General features: G+C 45.2%; 1 protein-coding gene across 2 annotated transcripts; it reads right to left on the bottom strand.

Moving 5' to 3' along the window:
• Positions 1–2,703: 2,703 nt before the first annotated feature.
• Positions 2,704–18,600, bottom strand: LOC306759078 (ELAV-like protein 1). Of its 2 annotated transcripts, XM_079244572.1 has the most exons (8): positions 18,465–18,600; positions 14,320–14,381; positions 11,947–12,018; positions 11,588–11,756; positions 7,093–7,196; positions 6,428–6,581; positions 4,963–5,188; positions 2,704–3,352 (listed from the first exon to the last, which is right to left on the bottom strand). In XM_079244572.1, the coding sequence occupies exons 2-8, from the start codon at positions 14,353–14,355 to the stop codon at positions 3,034–3,036; spliced, it is 1,080 nt and encodes a 359-aa protein (XP_079100698.1). In that variant the 5' UTR covers positions 14,356–14,381; positions 18,465–18,600; the 3' UTR covers positions 2,704–3,033. The 2 variants fall into 2 exon arrangements, with proteins under 2 accessions (XP_079100698.1, XP_079100699.1); XM_079244573.1 differs by lacking the exons at positions 7,093–7,196; positions 11,947–12,018; positions 14,320–14,381; positions 18,465–18,600 and having other exon boundaries at positions 11,588–11,723.
• Positions 18,601–19,154: the final 554 nt, after the last annotated feature.

Here is a 19,154-nt window from a genome sequence, read left to right as displayed (position 1 = left end):
CCTTACCTCCCCTCTAACCTTAACCCTTCCCCTCTCCCCTATCCTAACCCTAACCATCTTCCATCCCAGCACGCCTCCCTCAATCCTAACCTGAGCCCCCCAACCCTTACCTTCTTTCTAACCTTAACCCTTCCCCACCACTTTCTCCTAACCCCAACCATCTTCCATCCCAGCCCACCTCTCTCAATTGTAACTTGAACCCCCCTAACCCTTACCTCCCTTCTAACCCTAACCTTTCCCAATTCCTCTATTCTAAGCATAACCATCCTCGACCCTTGGAAAGGCCAGCCACGCTCCCCTTACACGACCTGTTTCAGCGCCCAGACTCCTCCCCTTCATTAGCACCTTTTCTCACAGATTTACCCCTCTTCAAAAGGCAATCAAAAATAATTTCCAGAATCTAAAACTTAAACACCCACCCTTCCATAACCATAGGTTCATCACAGCATACAGAAGGAACCCCAACCTTTACGATATCTTAGTTCATGCGGCCTTCACAGAACATAAACACCCCCACCATCAACTCGATCATTTATTCATCCCAAGGAAATTCATCACCAACTCTCACAGTGGCAAAAGCCTCCCCGTACTAGCTGCCTACTCGCTTTCTTCCAGGAACATAGTCTATGCCATCACCTGCACAGCATGCAATAAACTCTATATTGGCGAAACTCAACATTCCATACTCACCCGTCTCAAACAACACCTGTATAACATTAGGGAAGGTCGACTGTCCACCCCCCTGGTCAATCATTTTCAGCTTCACTCCATAGAACACCTCACAATTTCTGGATTAGAATCAAATGAGAGATGGACCATCAGACAGCGGAAAAGAGCAGAAAGACATTGGATTCATACACTGGTTACACTCACCCCATATGGCCCCTTAATAACCCCACAACCTCTCTTCCCCCTTCGGTTTTTTTCTTCTTCTGCCTTTTTCTCCAAAATACACTCCTTTCTTTTCTCCTCCCTGTGTTAGGAGCTTTGTTCCCCAGCAGACACTGCTGGACCTTTCTGGGGTGGGCATCTTTGGCCATGAGAGGGGGGGGGGGGGGGGGTTGAACCTCTACCCTCCTGCGTGGCCGTCTGATGCCCACCCCATTTTGCCAACAACATGGTTGATTTAGCAGCCTCTATATCGGCCTTTATTTCTCTCCCACTGCCCCCAAATATATATTTATATATACTTTTTTTCCCCTCAAAAAACAAATCCCTTCTTTTTTCTCCCTGTGTCGGGAGCTTTGTTCCCTGGCGGATAGTGCTGGGCCTTTCCAGGGTGGGTAATCTTGGCCGTGACCGGGGCTCGAACCTCGCCCGCCTGCATGGCTGTCTGATGCCCACCCCACCTTGCCAACAACATAGTTGATGGAGCAGCCTATATATCGGCCTTTATGTCCCCCCAAAATCTTTTTTTTTTGTTTTTCTTCCCTCTTCTTTCATTTCCAGAACCTGGCTCTTTACCATCTGTCCATAACTCACAATAACCCCCAAGTCAGTAGGCCAGTGCAAAAAAACCATAAACATGGTAACCCCGAACCCTAACCCTAACCCTGTTGGCCTGTCTAATCCACTTTAATGCTAAAATGTGCAGATTCTGACTGTTAGGTGGCGATTCTGGATGTGTATGTCCAGTAGGTGTATTTGTTTATGTTAATTCCTTTAATTATCTGATGTGGATAGCTTGTTTATTGTTAATATTTACAGAACTGTTACAACACTGAGTGACCATAATAAAGTGCCTGGCCGTTAAGCCTGGTTAAACAAGATACCTGCGCTGTGTAGTTAATCTGTGTCCTGACCGACACCCTCATCTGGTCTTCTGCAAACTGCAATATGAATTGGCGCCCAAGTGCTTTCCATCATAACAATGATCATGTCTGTTAATGTTGGAAATGGCAAGTGTATGTGCAATCACTTACTTAAATGTGTTACATTTTATCTGGATATGTATCAGCTGTTCACCTTTACCAGACTGCTACACTGTCAACACACCACCTTCTGATATTCTCTGAAAACATTCCTTTTCTAACAGCTGAGCAATGTGACGACCAAGATGAAAATGTTGGCTCATGGAGGCTACAATGATTATTAAAAAAAAAAAAAAAAAAGCAGACCATGACGGCCATTAACATAAAGGGGCCATACTCTGTCACAGCTGGGTCTACTGATAACATCAGGAGGAGGGTGCGTGGTCAGCCTGAAGGATCTATCAGGTGGAATAGGCTGGCCCTGTGCTAAACAGCAGACACAACACAGTCTAGGTCACAGGTGTCAAGCTTCAGTCCTCGATTTTGTAAGTTGTGTCCTGCAGGTTTTTGTAGTCTCCAACACACCTGACTGAAATAAAGAGGTTGACAAGAAGCTGTTGGACCAACTGATTTGGATCAGGTGTTTGTAAAGATAAACAACAAAGACCTGCTGGATACCAGCCCTCAAGGACTGGAGTTTAACACGCTGGTGATTCTTTTGGAGGTTTTGGATGACAGCTGGGAAATCTTAAACATATTTGCATTTAGGAAACTAAAAGAAACTGAAATGAACGAATAACTCAATACAGCTTGAAAGGTTGTGCAATAATGGCATTGTTTCAAACAGGACGTAACTACTGAGGCCTGTTTACTCAGTAAATAAAAACTGTTTCCATGAACAGGTTTATTCCAGTCAGGATGGACAATAAAAGAAACCGAGCTGCATGTCAGTCAGCTGCTCATTTGTTTTTAATGGAAAATATCAATCACAACTCAGGTCTAAAATGAGTCTCACCTTGATCTGTGAGGAATCCAGAAGTGTGTGTGTGTGTGTGTGGGGGGGGGTGTCAGATGAATAGGATGTAAATAAATTCAGGAGGGTCGACACAGTGTCTTTGGACCAACAGCTATCAATGGACCTGTCAATCACCCTGCCAGGGGAAATGACAGCTGGGAGCAAACAAAGAACTGCATGCTGGGAACAAAATAACTTGCACTAAAGTCACAAAATGAACCACTATTTAACTACAATGTGACGGTCCATCCTCCCTTCACTGGCTCTTCACTTGTGTCCCTTGCTGGTTTTGAAGGACACCTGCAGGACTTTGTCTCCTAGACGGTACCCGTTCAGGCTGTGGATCGCCATGGCAGCTTCTTCGTAGTTTGACATGGTGACGAAGCCGAAGCCTTTGCACTTGCTGGTGCTGAAGTCTCGGATAACTTTCACGTTGACAACGGCACCGAACGGCCCAAACATCTGCCAGAGCATGGCCTCATCTGCATCCTGCCCCAGGTTGTAGATGAAGATGCACCAACCAGAGGATGCGCTACCGGAGGCTCCGCCCCCTCCTCCCATGTGGTCGACGCTCATTGGAGAAAATCTAAAAAACAAAAAGAATCATATAACTGAAGCCGGTTGTTTTATTCCTAAAATATAAACTTAATTAAATCCTGATCTCGCCTATGAATCCAACTGGCTGCTCTACATCATTCAACCAATCAGAGAAGTATCTGAAAGTGATAAGCGGGGGACTTAGCATTTCTTTAAATATCGTTTCCATTTTTCTGACAGTATATATTACATATTATGGCATTCAGTTATACAAAACATTTAAATCACACCAGAGACCTGAGTTAACTCCAGATTAATCAGATTTATTATTCGTTTCCAAATATTGCATTACAGGTGATTCAGTGGTTTTTTATACGTGCCATTGGATGAGGACCCTGTACCAGCAGGTGGTATACAAGTCATGACATGCTACAGTAAAAACTCAGTCACACTCCCTGTTCACTGCTTGAGGGAAAGCAGAAAGAGGCTGAAACAAAGTGAAATCAGCGGCGTCAGCAGCTCAGGCTAGCTGAAGCGTCAGGCAGTCACATCAGACAAAACCACAACAGGTCAAGTCCTGCGAGTCCACAGAACACACACACACGACACAACTTGTACACAATGTGCTTCAAACCCATCCTTGTCAGATACGTTTCACACCGAGACGTGTCTCCCAGAGACGACGCAATCCATAAACCCTGTCCTGTCCAATGTCCTGCACGCCGTCCACATCCTCTTACCTTCCGTCTCTGGAACTGCAGTAAATAAAACAGAGTTCATGATAGGTCAGGTCCTGGTCCTGACTGAGACCTGGATCCGTCCAGAAGACACAGCTACTCCTACTGTCCTCTCTGTCGATGCAGGATTCACCCAGACACCTCGCTCTGCTGGACGAGGACGTGGAACGGGCGTCTCGGTTCCTAAAACATGAAGCTTTACCTCTTCGTCCCATGGTGACCTGCTCATCACGCAGTAAAGGTCTCTGCAGCATCACTGCAGACATTCTGGACATCTAGCGCCTCCAGGAGGCAGCTGGACATGTTACTGACATACCTGATGATGGACATCACTGGTTGTCATGGAGACATAAACATCAGCTAAACAGGAAATGACTTTCTGGATCTCAACTCTTTCAGTCTCACACTGGTCCAGACTCATCCAACACACTAAGCTGGCAGCACTATGGATCTGGTCCTGACCAGGAACTGGTCCACAGCTGATCTGCCAGTCCCCCCCCCTGCATCTCTCAGACCACCTCCTGGTCACATTCTCAGCCCTCCTTCCTCATGACACTCAGGAGGCTCCAAAGCTGGTTTCCTAGCACAGAAAGCTGGGATCTCTAAGCCTTTAACTGTCTGCTCAGCCTCCCGCCACGCTGACTGCAGACATGTTGGCTTCCTGTTTTACTGAAAAGGTTGCTACCATCAGGAATCACTTCTCTGAGCCCGATTGCCCCTATATGTAACAGTACAACTTATGCCAAGTCGGGCAAACGGTCCAAAAACATCACAAAGACTGCGACTTCTTGTGTGGCTGAGGACATCAATACAGTCTGCAACATCGTCATGGAGATGTTCTAGAAAAATATCATAGTATGTTTTGACAATGTTGCCCACCCCTACTGATGACCTGCTTCAGTGATGAGCGAGTCAAACAGACCTGAATCTTTGTGCCTGGTGATGAACTGGACCTCCGAAGCGTCGCGATTGGCCATGGTACATCTGTGACATCATCTGGGAGTTCCTTGCTTGATTGGGGTTGGCAGCAAACTTGACTGTGATTGGTTCAGAGCTACCAGCAGGCGTGTGTCCATTCAGATGTTTGACTGCATCCTCAGCCTCAGACCTCTTATCAAAGCGGATAAAGGCCACGCCCCGAGACACACCTAAACAGCCAATGAGATGGTAGATGATCATTAAAGGGCTCTATTATGCTATTTAGAGTTTTTTACAGTGTTTTTGTGATGAATACTCAGGCAAGTATGCAACGTCTCGATCACATAAACACGTCTGAGCTTTCCAGCATGTCTTCAGTTCCCATGCCACTGAAAGCGACTGATTTTACAGGGTGTTTTTCTACTTCAACATCCCAATGACATCTAAGGCATTTTTATCTGTGACCGGCACTTCACTGCAGACTGCTGGATGAACAGGGTCCAGCATGACGGGATTTGCTACCAGGCTTCTGCTGAAAGGAGGGTCTGTTCCGACAATCAAGGACCACATTTCCCATCCTGAGACACAGGCTGGAAGTAAAACCGAATTACTTAAACGTTGGTTTTGTTTGATCAGGATAAAAACATCCCGGTGATAAGCTACTTGAGACAACAGATGTACACGGCATTGTGCTACTTTTGCCACTTGTACACTTGGTAACGGGAACATTTACAATTATAAAAAGCGAGTGAAAAACGGCAAACGACATTATTTCAGACTATAGCTGGAAAGCCAGGGTTAAACAGATACGTCCTGCTGCATTGTTAATACAGGTTGGATGAGTTCACTCATTTTTGGGGTCCGATTCGGGATCAAACGTACAGCTAGATGTTTGGTGTTTACATCATTTCCAGAGTAACTACTTTGGGTTTGTTTTCCATGTCTGCCAGTGTTTCTATGAACACTGGCAGACATGGACTCGGCCCTATAGTTGACCAGTTACTGTGGTACCGTGCAGGGGAAGACCTGGCTCTCTTTCTGGAATGTAAAACTCAGTTCCCCTCAACTCAGGATTAAAAAACTCAGTTGTCACACAAACTGGTTTCTGGAACAGGTCCCAGATGCTTGTTCTGGTTCAGACACTGATGTCTGGTCTGGTTTTGGGTTTCCTACCTGTATCTAAAGATTAGTGGTTATGTCAGTGTCGTAATGGGGAATGCCAAGTCATTATTGATACATCGTAATTGGAGAAAAAGAGTCTGGTTTTATTTCAAGACTTCAGCTGTGAATTAAACCGGGTTATCAGTTTCCACTGACCCATGACTTTCAGTCGCAGCATTATTGAGGCACTGTCAACAGGATGATTACTAAGTTTGTTCATTCAATTTAATCATTTAATCATTTAAATAATTAATAATAATTTGTTGGAGTAAGGTTCTATATACACTCTGATAACATCAGTGAATTACCAGAAGCCTGGTCCACCAGAACTCTGGAGTTGATGATTCGTCCAAAGGAAGCAAACATGTCTTCGAGGTCCTGCTGACTCAATGTTCTTGGCAAACCGCTGATGTAAAGATTCGCATCTTTGATCATGTCTGAACTCGGCCGGGCGTATGAAACCTACATAGAGGTGAAAAGACATTACTCAGATCATCAATCTCTGACAAAAAACAAAATAAATTGACAAAAAAAAAATAAATTCAATACAAAAATGCACAGTTGCAGTCTTAAAATAAAAAAACATTATTTAGAATAAATTCAATAGGTAAAAATAAAATTAACAGTTATTCAGAATTTTTTCAAGCAAAAAAACAAAAAAAAACAAAAACAAACAAACAAACAAAAAAAAAACAATATAAAAGCACCCAAACAAGCTCGGGTTCATTTTAAAATAAATAAAATAAAGCATTACTTGACAAAAAAAAAAAAAAAAAAAAAAGTTTGGCACATAATCTGACTGAACTCAAGAAAGTCCCAGGATCAGTGCCAACGTGTCAGAAACACAGAAACATGACAGTTTGAAAAATACCTTCATCCGTCAGACAGTTTGCTGGTGAGAGCGCCTTCGACTGTCCAAGGAACATAATATCAGGTCAGACAGGAAAATAAAAGAGCACCCGTGGCACATTACCTTGATAGTTTTAGACTGTAGCCTCAGGCCATTGAGGGTACTGATAGCCCTCTCTGCATCACTAGGGTTAACAAAGTTAACAAAGCCGTAACCTAAACTGTGGCCTAGAGAAACACAAAGGAAAACAATAAAATAACAAAACTGTCCACTGCAGCCGTTACAGATTCTGGACAGAAAGAAACAAAAACACAGAGTTCAGATGTCTTCCAGAAATAAACAGTTCAATAGGAGTACAGAATTCAGCTCAGACTTTACAGCGTTGCAAAAACAATCTGAACAAACCCAGAAAGCTCGTCTTCCGCCCGGCAACATCAACATATTAGCGCCACAATGAAAAACTACAACCGCCAGGTAAAAACCACAAACGCCCCAAATTGGCCCAAAACTAAACATTGTACGGAAATGTCCCGACGATTTCTTCATTTGTTCAGATTTAAAACTTCAGGATAATAAACTCTTACAAACATCGTGAAAACCTGAAAAATAAACAAGAAAGGTGAAAAACAAACATATGAACAATTGCAAATTAAAACATTTTTTACAAAAAAAAAAAAATTCCTTTTGATAGAAACAAAATATCGATCATATCTGTGATTGGAAGATTTTACATCATCTTGAAGAATTAAACTGATTTCACTCACATCTGACAAAAACCATGAATATCAGAAAAACAGGAAAACATCAAATCTTTTTAAATACAGGTGTTTAAATTAAATTACAACAAATTCACTAGTGGAAAAAAAACAATACTTTTATTCAATACATCCGTCCTGACAAAAAAATTAATCTTAAAAGACAAAATTACTGAGTTTAAAAAGAATAAAACCAAAACATGGAAGTGGAAATTTCTCCAAAATCACAGTGAAATCGAATAAAATGAAATCATGAAAACCAGAAATATTAAACACTGTTTATTTGTTTAGTGGAAGAAAAGTAAAGATTAGGAATGCCGCAAGCTTTTCCTGGTTAAATTAAACTTTGGAAAATCTGGGATCTTCTCCTGGTTGAACGGAGATGAAATTCTGAAACACTACAAAACAAACACATCCGTCCTGATGGAAAAAAAACAAAACAAATTTATTCTAAAACAAAATAATCAAGTTTTTTAAAAAAAAAACAAAACAAAAAAAACAAACAAAAACACATAAAGTGGAAATATTTAGAAGACCAGCTGAAGAACAGAACCCAGAGAAAGTAAACAGAATATTTGTCAGAATAAAACTAAATTAGCCTCGGGAATGCCGCAAGATCATCTTGCTCTAACTAAATCATGCTCAGGGATGCCACAAGCTTTTCCCATTTAAGATCAGGAACACCGTCGGCTTATTTTACTGAAACATTCAGGAACGCCGTCGGCTTCTTTTACTGAAACATTCAGGAACGCTGTCTGCTTCTTTTACTGAAACATTCAGGAACGCCGTCGGCTTCTTTTACTGAAACATTCAGGAACGCCGTCGGCTTCTTTTACTGAAACATTCAGGAACGCCGTCTGCTTCTTTTACTGAAACATTCAGGAACGCCGTCGGCTTCTTTTACTGAAACATTCAGGAACGCTGTCTGCTTCTTTTACTGAAACATTCAGGAACGCTGTCTGCTTCTTTTACTGAAACATTCAGGAACGCCGTCGGCTTCTTTTACTGAAACATTCAGGAACGCTGTCTGCTTCTTTTACTGAAACATTCAGGAACGCTGTCTGCTTCTTTTACTGAAACATTCAGGAACGCCGTCTGCTTCTTTTACTGAAACATTCAGGAACGCCGTCGGCTTCTTTTACTGAAACATTCAGGAACGCCGTCGGCTTCTTTTACTGAAACATTCAGGAACGCCGTCGGCTTCTTTTACTGAAACATTCAGGAACGCCGTCTGCTTCTTTTACTGAAACATTCAGGAACGCCGTCGGCTTCTTTTACTGAAACATTCAGGAACGCCGTCGGCTTCTTTTACTGAAACATTCAGGAACGCCGTCGGCTTCTTTTACTGAAACATTCAGGAACGCCGTCGGCTTCTTTTACTGAAACATTCAGGAACGCCGTCGGCTTCTTTTACTGAAACATTCAGGAACGCCGTCGGCTTCTTTTACTGAAACATTCAGGAACGCCGTCGGCTTCTTTTACTGAAACATTCAGGAACGCCGTCGGCTTCTTTTACTGAAACATTCAGGAACGCCGCCAGCGTATTTTACTGAAACACGCCGGCGTATTTTACTGAAACATTCAGGAACGCCGTCGGCTTCTTTTACTGAAACATTCAGGAACGCTGCCGGCGTATTTTACTGAAACATTCAGGAACGCCGCCGGCGTATTTTACTGAAACATTCAGGAACGCCGTCGGCTTCTTTTACTGAAACATTCAGGAACGCCGCCGGCGTATTTTACTGAAACATTCAGGAACGCCGCCGGCGTATTTTACTGAAACATTCAGGAACGCCGCCAGCGTATTTTACTGAAACATTCAGGAACGTCGCCAGCGTATTTTACTGAAACATTCAGGAACGCCGCCGGCGTATTTTACTGAAACATTCAGGAACGCCGCCGGCGTATTTTACTGAAACATTCAGGAACGCCGTCGGCTTCTTTTACTGAAACATTCAGGAACACCGCCGGCGTATTTTACTGAAACATTCAGGAACGCCGCCGGCGTATTTTACTGAAACATTCAGGAACGCCGCCGGCGTATTTTACTGAAACATTCAGGAACGCCGCCAGCGTATTTTACTGAAACATTCAGGAACGCCGCCAGCGTATTTTACTGAAACATTCAGGAACGCCGCCAGCGTATTTTACTGAAACATTCAGGAACACCGTCGGCTTCTTTTACTGAAACATTCAGGAACACGTCGGTTTATTTTACTGAAACATTCAGGAACGCCGTCGGCTTATTTTACTGAAACATTCAGGAACGCCATCGGCTTCTTTTACTGAAACATTCAGGAACGCCGTCGGCTTCTTTTACTGAAACATTCAGGAACACGTCGGTTTATTTTACTGAAACATTCAGGAACGCCGCCGTCGTATTCTACTGAAACATTCAGGAACGCCGTCGGCTTATTTTACTGAAACATTCAGGAACGCCATTGGCTTATTTTACTGAAACATTCAGGAACGCCGTCGGCTTCTTTTACTGAAACATTCAGGAACGCCGTCGGCTTATTTTACTGAAACATTCAGGAACGCCGTCGGCTTATTTTACTGAAACATTCAGGAACGCCATCGGCTTCTTTTACTGAAACATTCAGGAACGCCGTCGGCTTCTTTTACTGAAACATTCAGGAACACGTCGGTTTATTTTACTGAAACATTCAGGAACGCCGCCGTCGTATTCTACTGAAACATTCAGGAACGCCGTCGGCTTATTTTACTGAAACATTCAGGAACGCCATTGGCTTATTTTACTGAAACATTCAGGAACGCCGCCAGCGTATTTTACTGAAACATTCAGGAACGCCGTCGGCTTCTTTTACTGAAACATTCAGGAACGCCGTCGGCTTCTTTTACTGAAACATTCAGGAACGCCGTCGGCTTCTTTTACTGAAACATTCAGGAACACGTCGGTTTATTTTACTGAAACATTCAGGAACACGTCGGTTTATTTTACTGAAACATTCAGGAACGCCGCCGGCGTATTTTACTGAAACATTCAGGAACGCCGCCGGCGTATTTTACTGAAACATTCAGGAACGCCGCCGGCGTATTTTACTGAAACATTCAGGAACGCCGCCGGCGTATTTTACTGAAACATTCAGGAACGCCGCCGGCGTATTTTACTGAAACATTCAGGAACACCGTCTGCTTATTTTACTGAAACATTCAGGAATACCGCCGGCTTTTTCCACTTGAAGATATTCAGGAACGCTGCAGCGTTGTCCTGGTTAAACTGAAGTAGTGCACAGGAAAAGTAAATATAGCAGACCCGTTTTTGAAGTTTGGGAGTAAAAAGTACTACGACAGACGTACTGCGGTGGTACTGCGAGTAGTACTCGGTCAGTACTACAGCGGTGCTGTGTGAGTAGTAGTACTCCGTCAGTACTACAGCGGTGCTGTGTGAGTAGTAGTACTCGGTCAGTACTACAGCGGTGCTGTGTGAGTAGTAGTACTCCGTCAGTACTACAGCGGTGCTGTGTGAGTAGTAGTACTCGGTCAGTACTACAGCGTGCTGTGTGAGTAGTAGTACTCGGTCAGTACTACAGCGTGCTGTGTGAGTAGTAGTACTCGGTCAGTACTACAGCGGTGCTGTGTGAGTAGTAGTACTCCGTCAGTACTACAGCGTGCTGTGTGAGTAGTAGTACTCCGTCAGTACTACAGCGTGCTGTGTGAGTAGTAGTACTCGGTCAGTACTATAGCGTGCTGTGTGAGTAGTAGTACTCGGTCAGTACTACAGCGTGCTGTGTGAGTAGTAGTACTCGGTCAGTACTACAGCGTGCTGTGTGAGTAGTAGTACTCGGTCAGTACTACAGCGTGCTGTGTGAGTAGTAGTACTCTGTCAGTGCTGGAGTTACCTGCTACTTTGTCCCGGATCAGTTTTGCCGACTCCACCTCGCCGACGCTGCTGAACAGGCTCCTCAGCTCGTCCTGACTCATGCTCTGAGGCAGGTAGTTGACGATCAGGTTGGTGCGCGAGTCTTCGTCCTCCATCACCTGCTCCACGTAGCCGTTATCGTACAGCTCCTGAAGCCATGACATCATCGTGTTACATCATCAACACACCTGTGGCTCTCACACAGCAGCCCGACCAGCACAAGGTCTGATGGCAGGATAACGTAGACTATTCCGTAACCAGGATCCAGATCAGATCTGATGTAGGTCCAGTTGTCAGAGCAGGTAACGTGTCTGCAGCCAATCAGAAGGCAGCACTCACCTTTGCAGCAGCTCCTTTTGAGATGAGCTGGGTGTCTCTGGCTTCGCTCTGAGATGTCTGGACTTCACACACCTGGAAGGACAGGTAAGGTGTTACAGATCAGATACAGAACCGAGCAGGTTTGGAGGAGGAGCTGGACTGAATGTCCTCATCTGTTAGCAGTGAGGTCCACCTTTCCACCAATGGCAGATAAAAAGAGTTTATTTTTGCCGCTTTGGCTCGTGAACCGCGGTGTCTCTGCCTGAAGTCACCAATACAGCTGTGGAACGATGCCCTGCCTACAGCCTCCTCTGATTGGCTGCCACATGCTGTGTAGCCAATCAGCACTGAAGCTTCTCCATGCCGAACGATGCAGCTCCATGGCGCCATGACTGAAGGCAACAGAAAGTAATAATCCTCCTCTATGCTGAAGTTTTAATTACAGACATGATCCAGTTCAACGCCAAGACGCCACATATGGACCACACTAATGCCCCAGCACCATTTTGCTAGTTGCCCAAATTACAAAGAACGTTCCACTGGGTAAAAGCTGGAACGTTCCACTGGGTAAAAGCTGGGCCGTTCCACTGGGTAAAAGCTGGGCCGTTCCACTGGGTAAAAGCTGGAACGTTCCACTGGGTAAAAGCTGGGCCGTTCCACTGGGTAAAAGCTGGAACGTTCCACTGGGTAAAAGCTGGAACGTTCCACTGGGTAAAAGCTGGGCCGTTCCACTGGGTAAAAGCTGGAACGTTCCACTGGGTAAAAGCTGGAACGTTCCACTGGGTAAAAGCTGGGCCGTTCCACTGGGTAAAAGCTGGAACGTTCCACTGGGTAAAAGCTGGAACGTTCCACTGGGTAAAAGCTGGAACGTTCCACTGGGTAAAAGCTGGAACGTTCCACTGGGTAAAAGCTGGGCCGTTCCACTGGGTAAAAGCTGGAACGTTCCACTGGGTAAAAGCTGGAACGTTCCACTGGGTAAAAGCTGGGCCGTTCCACTGGGTAAAAGCTGGAACGTTCCACTGGGTAAAAGCTGGGCCGTTCCACTGGGTAAAAGCTGGGCCGTTCCACTGGGTAAAAGCTGGGCCGTTCCACTGGGTAAAAGCTGGAACGTTCCACTGGGTAAAAGCTGGGCCGTTCCACTGGGTAAAAGCTGGGCCATTCCACTGGGTAAAAGCTGGGCCGTTCCACTGGGTAAAAGCTGGAACGTTCCACTGGGTAAAAGCTGGAACGTTCCACTGGGTAAAAGCTGGGCCGTTCCACTGGGTAAAAGCTGGAACGTTCCACTGGGTAAAAGCTGGAACGTTCCACTGGGTAAAAGCTGGGCCGTTCCACTGGGTAAAAGCTGGGCCGTTCCACTGGGTAAAAGCTGGGCCGTTCCACTGGGTAAAAGCTGGAACGTTCCACTGGGTAAAAGCTGGAACGTTCCACTGGGTAAAAGCTGGGCCGTTCCACTGGGTAAAAGCTGGAACGTTCCACTGGGTAAAAGCTGGGCCGTTCCACTGGGTAAAAGCTGGGCCGTTCCACTGGGTAAAAGCTGGAACGTTCCACTGGGTAAAAGCTGGAACGTTCCACTGGGTAAAAGCTGGGCCGTTCCACTGGGTAAAAGCTGGAACGTTCCACTGGGTAAAAGCAGAAGGGAGAGGTCTGTCTACAGGTTATTAAAATGTGCCCTGAGCTTCGCAGATGAACCAATGGTTGGGGAAACCATTGTTGTATTGGGCTGTTCAACTGGCTCTTGGTTGAATGTTTAAAGCAAACAGCTAATTTGTTCATCTTACCAGTAACACTACTTTGCAGCAGAGGTTCAATAATTTAGACTGCAACTGTATATGATCAGTTGTTATATTGATCATTGATCACTGTACAGTCGGCACAGCTGACGCTGCACAATGACTGTTGTGTTACAGTTTCTGTTCTGCACAAATTCAGTGAGAAGCTGCAATAATTCAGAAACATCATAAAGCGTCTCATAACTTTCATCTGATTGTGGTGCATGCAAACGTGCACATTACGTCTTCTGTTTGTAACAGAGGGATTATTACAGGAACGAACAGGAACTAAAACCTACATTTTTACTGCTCCCAGCACAACACTGGGTCAAACTGGACGCCAGTAGTCCGACCAGAACTTATCGACAACACCCCTCCTGTTTGCTTGAGTTGTTCTCACTCCCAGATGCAAGTAGTGTCTGCTAGTGACGCTGGAATAGAATAGAATAGAATAGAAGCCACGGCGGTGACACCATTATGGACCTCACGCAGAGCCACTATAAACGGCTTCATCGCTCATAAAAGCTTTATTTACAGTTACCATGATGACAGAAGACACCGTCACCATGGTAACAGGACAGGAATGACATTTAGTGGTTTCTTTCATTCTGATGAGCAGACTAACCTTCAGATACCTGATGTGTCCTCGTCTTACTGCCATGGAGACAATCCGGTGACTCGCTGCGTCTGGAAAAAAAAATAGCGATTGAGATCAATAAAGTCATTTTTATCTTCAAACCTGCAAAATAAAGACAAAATGTTTCTGAAACATCAATGCAGGTGAGTCCTAACCAATGCCAGGTTACACAGCAAGGAAGTGTTCACCCAATAGAAAGCTTTTTTATTTACACTGACACAAGACGAACCAAGTCTACGTTACCAGCCAAAGTTCCACCAGTATAGTTTACCAACCACAGTTCCACCAGTCTGGTTTACCAACCACAGTTCCACCAGTCTGGTTTACCAACCACAGTTCCACCAGTATAGTTTACCAACCACAGTTCCACCAGTCTGGTTTACCAACCACAGTTCCACCGGTATAGTTTACCAACCACAGTTCCACCAGTCTGGTTTACCAACCACAGTTCCACCGGTATAGTTTACCAACCACAGTTCCACCAGTCTGGTTTACCAACCACAGTTCCACCGGTATAGTTTACCAACCACAGTTCCACCAGTCTGGTTTACCAACCAAAGTTCCACCAGTATAGTTTACCAACCACAGCTCCACCGGTATAGTTTACCAACCACAGTTCCACCAGTCTGGTTTACCAACCACAGTTCTACCGGTATAGTTTACCAACCACAGTTCCACCAGTATAGTTTACCAACCACAGTTCCACCAGTATGGTTTACCAACCACAGTTCCACCAGTATAGTTTACCAACCACAGTTCCACCAGTCTGGTTTACCAACCACAGTTCCACCAGTATAGTTTACCAACCACAGTTCCACCAGTCTACTTTATCAGCCACAGTTCCACCAGTATAGTTTACCAACCACAGTTCCACCAGTCTGGTTTACCAACCACAGCTCCACCGGTATAGTTTACCAACCACAGTTCCACCAGTCTGGTTTACCAACCACAGTTCCACCAGTCTGGTTTACCAACCACAGTTCCACCAGTATAGTTTACCAACCACAGTTCCACCAGTCTACTTTACCAGCCACAGTTCCACCAGTATAGTTTACCAACCACAGTTCCACCGGTATAGTTTACCAACCACAGTTCCACCAGTCTGGTTTACCAACCACAGCTCCACCGGTATAGTTTACCAACCACAGTTCCACCAGTCTGGTTTACCAACCACAGTTCCACCAGTCTGGTTTACCAACCAAAGTTCCACCAGTATAGTTTACCAACCACAGCTCCACCGGTATAGTTTACCAACCGCAGTTCCACCGGTATAGTTTACCAACCACAGTTCCACCAGTATAGTTTACCAACCACAGCTCCACCGGTATAGTTTACCAACCACAGTTCCACCAGTCTGGTTTACCAACCACAGTTCCACCAGTCTGGTTTACCAACCACAGTTCCACCAGTATAGTTTACCAACCACAGATCCACCAGTCTGGTTTACCAACCACAGTTCCACCGGTATAGTTTACCAACCACAGTTCCACCAGTCTGGTTTACCAACCACAGTTCCACCAGTCTGGTTTACCAACCACAGTTCCACCGGTATAGTTTACCAACCACAGTTCCACCAGTCTGGTTTACCAACCACAATTCCACCAGTATAGTTTACCAACCACAGTTCCACCAGTATAGTTTACCAACCACAGTTCCACCAGTCTGGTTTACCAACCACAGGTCCACCAGTCTACTTTACCAACCACAGTTCTACCAGTCTAGTTTACCAACCACAGTTCCACCAGTATAGTTTACCAACCACAGTTCCACCAGTATAGTTTACCAACCACAGTTCCACCGGTATAGTTTACCAACCAGAGTTCCACCAGTCTGGTTTACCAACCACAGTTCCACCAGTCTAGTTTACCAACCACAGTTCCACCAGTCTACTTTACCAGCCACAGTTCCACCAGTATAGTTTACCAACCACAGTTCCACCAGTATAGTTTACCAACCACAGTTCCACCAGTCTACTTTACCAGCCACAGTTCCACCAGTATAGTTTACCAACCACAGTTCCACCAGTATAGTTTACCAACCACAGTTCCACCAGTATGGTTTACCAACCACAGTTCCACCAGTATAGTTTACCAACCACAGTTCCACCAGTCTGGTTTACCAACCACAGTTCCACCAGTCTACTTTACCAACCACAGTTCCACCAGTATAGTTTACCAACCACAGTTCCACCAGTCTGGTTTACCAACCACAGTTCCACCAGTATAGTTTACCAACCACAGTTCCACCGGTATAGTTTACCAACCACAGTTCCACCAGTCTGGTTTACCAACCACAGTTCCACCAGTATAGTTTACCAACCACAGTTCCACCGGTATAGTTTACCAACCACAGTTCCACCAGTCTGGTTTACCAACCACAGCTCCACCGGTATAGTTTACCAACCACAGTTCCACCAGTCTGGTTTACCAACCAAAGTTCCACCAGTATAGTTTACCAACCACAGCTCCACCGGTATAGTTTACCAACCGCAGTTCCACCGGTATAGTTTACCAACCACAGTTCCACCAGTATAGTTTACCAACCACAGCTCCACCGGTATAGTTTACCAACCACAGTTCCACCGGTATAGTTTACCAACCACAGTTCCACCAGTCTGGTTTACCAACCACAGTTCCACCAGTATAGTTTACCAACCACAGTTCCACCAGTCTACTTTACCAGCCACAGTTCCACCAGTATAGTTTACCAACCACAGTTCCACCGGTATAGTTTACCAACCACAGTTCCACCAGTCTGGTTTACCAACCAAAGTTCCACCAGTATAGTTTACCAACCGCAGCTCCACCGGTATAGTTTACCAACCGCAGTTCCACCGGTATAGTTTACCAACCACAGTTCCACCAGTATAGTTTACCAACCACAGCTCCACCGGTATAGTTTACCAACCACAGTTCCACCAGTCTGGTTTACCAACCACAGTTCCACCAGTCTGGTTTACCAACCACAGTTCCACCAGTATAGTTTACCAACCACAGTTCCACCAGTCTGGTTCACCAACCACAGTTCCACCAGTATAGTTTACCAACCACAGTTCCACCAGTCTGGTTTACCAACCACAGTTCCACCAGTATAGTTTACCAACCACAGTTCCACCAGTCTGGTTTACCAACCACAGGTCCACCAGTCTACTTTACCAACCACAGTTCCACCAGTCTAGTTTACCAACCACGGTTCCACCAGTCTAGTTTGCCAACCACGGTTCCACCAGTCTGGTTCCACCAGCCACGGTTCCACCAGTCTAGTTTACCAGCCACGGTTCCACCAGTCTAGTTTACCAGCCACGGTTCCACCAGTCTAGTCTACCAACCACGGTTCCACCAGTCTAGTCTACCAACCACAGTTCCACCAGTTTGGTTCCTCATTTCATAGCAGAAATTACGTGACAATGAGTAGATATACTGATGGATTTTAAAACCGACAGTCTTACATGTGTTGATGTAGGTAGGTTCATTTTAATCATTATTAAAATGTACATCAGTCTTCTTACAATCAGCTGGAGAGCCTGGAAATCAACACAGCAAGTCAAGAATGTTTTGTAAAACTTCTCCACATATGAAGAGATTTCCCTGCAAAGACCACAGAGACGCCTCGCTGCCGCCATCTTCTCCTGGATCTGAGCCTGCAGCTTTCTGGCCTTTTCTTCTAAACCCTTTCCACCGTCTCCTCCTTCCAGAAAACTTTGTTATGTTAGGGATTTATTAGGGTTTATTTGGGATTTATTAGGGTTTATTTCTCCTGGATCTGGGCCTGCAGCTTTCTGGTCTATCGTTCTAAATGTTTTCCACTCTCTCCTCCTCCAGAAAACCTCATGGAGGTTATATTTAGGCTTTATTTCAACCCTCAGCCTGACAGGAGAAACTCTGACAATGACCCCATCGTTTCATCTTTCTTTCACCTGATGACGTCATCTAACCAGGTAAGAGACAATGGAGTTTCTGCGCTAAGTTTAGAACGGTTCAGTTCTGTTCCGACGACCTGAGTGAACAGAACCAACAGAACCCAGGAAACCCAGGTTTCATCCTGCCAGGAGCTACATGCTAACACTAGCCGCCAACATTAGCCGCATGCTAGCGGCTAATGTTGACGCTGCCAACCACCGTCGCATCTCTTACCTGTTGAGGTGGCGCACAGATGACACAGTCGGGACTCTGGTCTTGATCCGCAGGTCGATGTTGAGCTGAATTTTAAACCGCACACGGAAGATAAAACCTAACCGTTTGTGTCTCCGATGTGCCTAGACTCCGCGCCACACAAAGGAAGGAAGCATCGCGAGACTTCAGCTTCTTCTTCTCGTGCTACGGGATTCTGCGTGCTGCCTCCTGCTGGAAACCGCGAGAACTGCTAGACAGACAAACAGAGACGCCTCTGGACTGGCAGTAGTGGTCCCTCTCTTCAAGAAGTGGGACCAGAAAGTGCGCCATTCGTCACATTCTGCATTTCTGTCAGCAAGATGAAGTTCCACAACATGCCTCCTCCTAACCCTTCAGCTAAAGGGTAAATTGCCAGATGACCAGAAGTTATAGTGTAAAGCAATAAACTTGGCTTAGTTTGTCAGACTGATGTCTCCTTGATAAACTTAATAGCTGCTTCCAAAAGCAGCTGCAACAATAGTTTTAACAATATGAGTAGAATATATTAAACTAAGTTTTCTCATTTCTTACCTTTATGTAACCGGTCTAACTCTGCACCGTCTTGCTACGAAATCTGCGTTGTGTATTGTGATGAGAGATGATGCGGGGACCGCTGCACACTCAAAAATAGAGGTACCAGTTTGTACCTAAAAAGGTACAAATGCTTGTCGC

This window comes from Telmatherina bonti (genome assembly GCF_933228915.1).
Source record: "Telmatherina bonti genome assembly, chromosome: 8".
Taxonomy (NCBI): domain Eukaryota; kingdom Metazoa; phylum Chordata; class Actinopteri; order Atheriniformes; family Telmatherinidae; genus Telmatherina; species Telmatherina bonti.
Note: the sequence above shows the minus strand (reverse complement) of the source record. Positions and strands in the feature narration are given on the sequence as shown.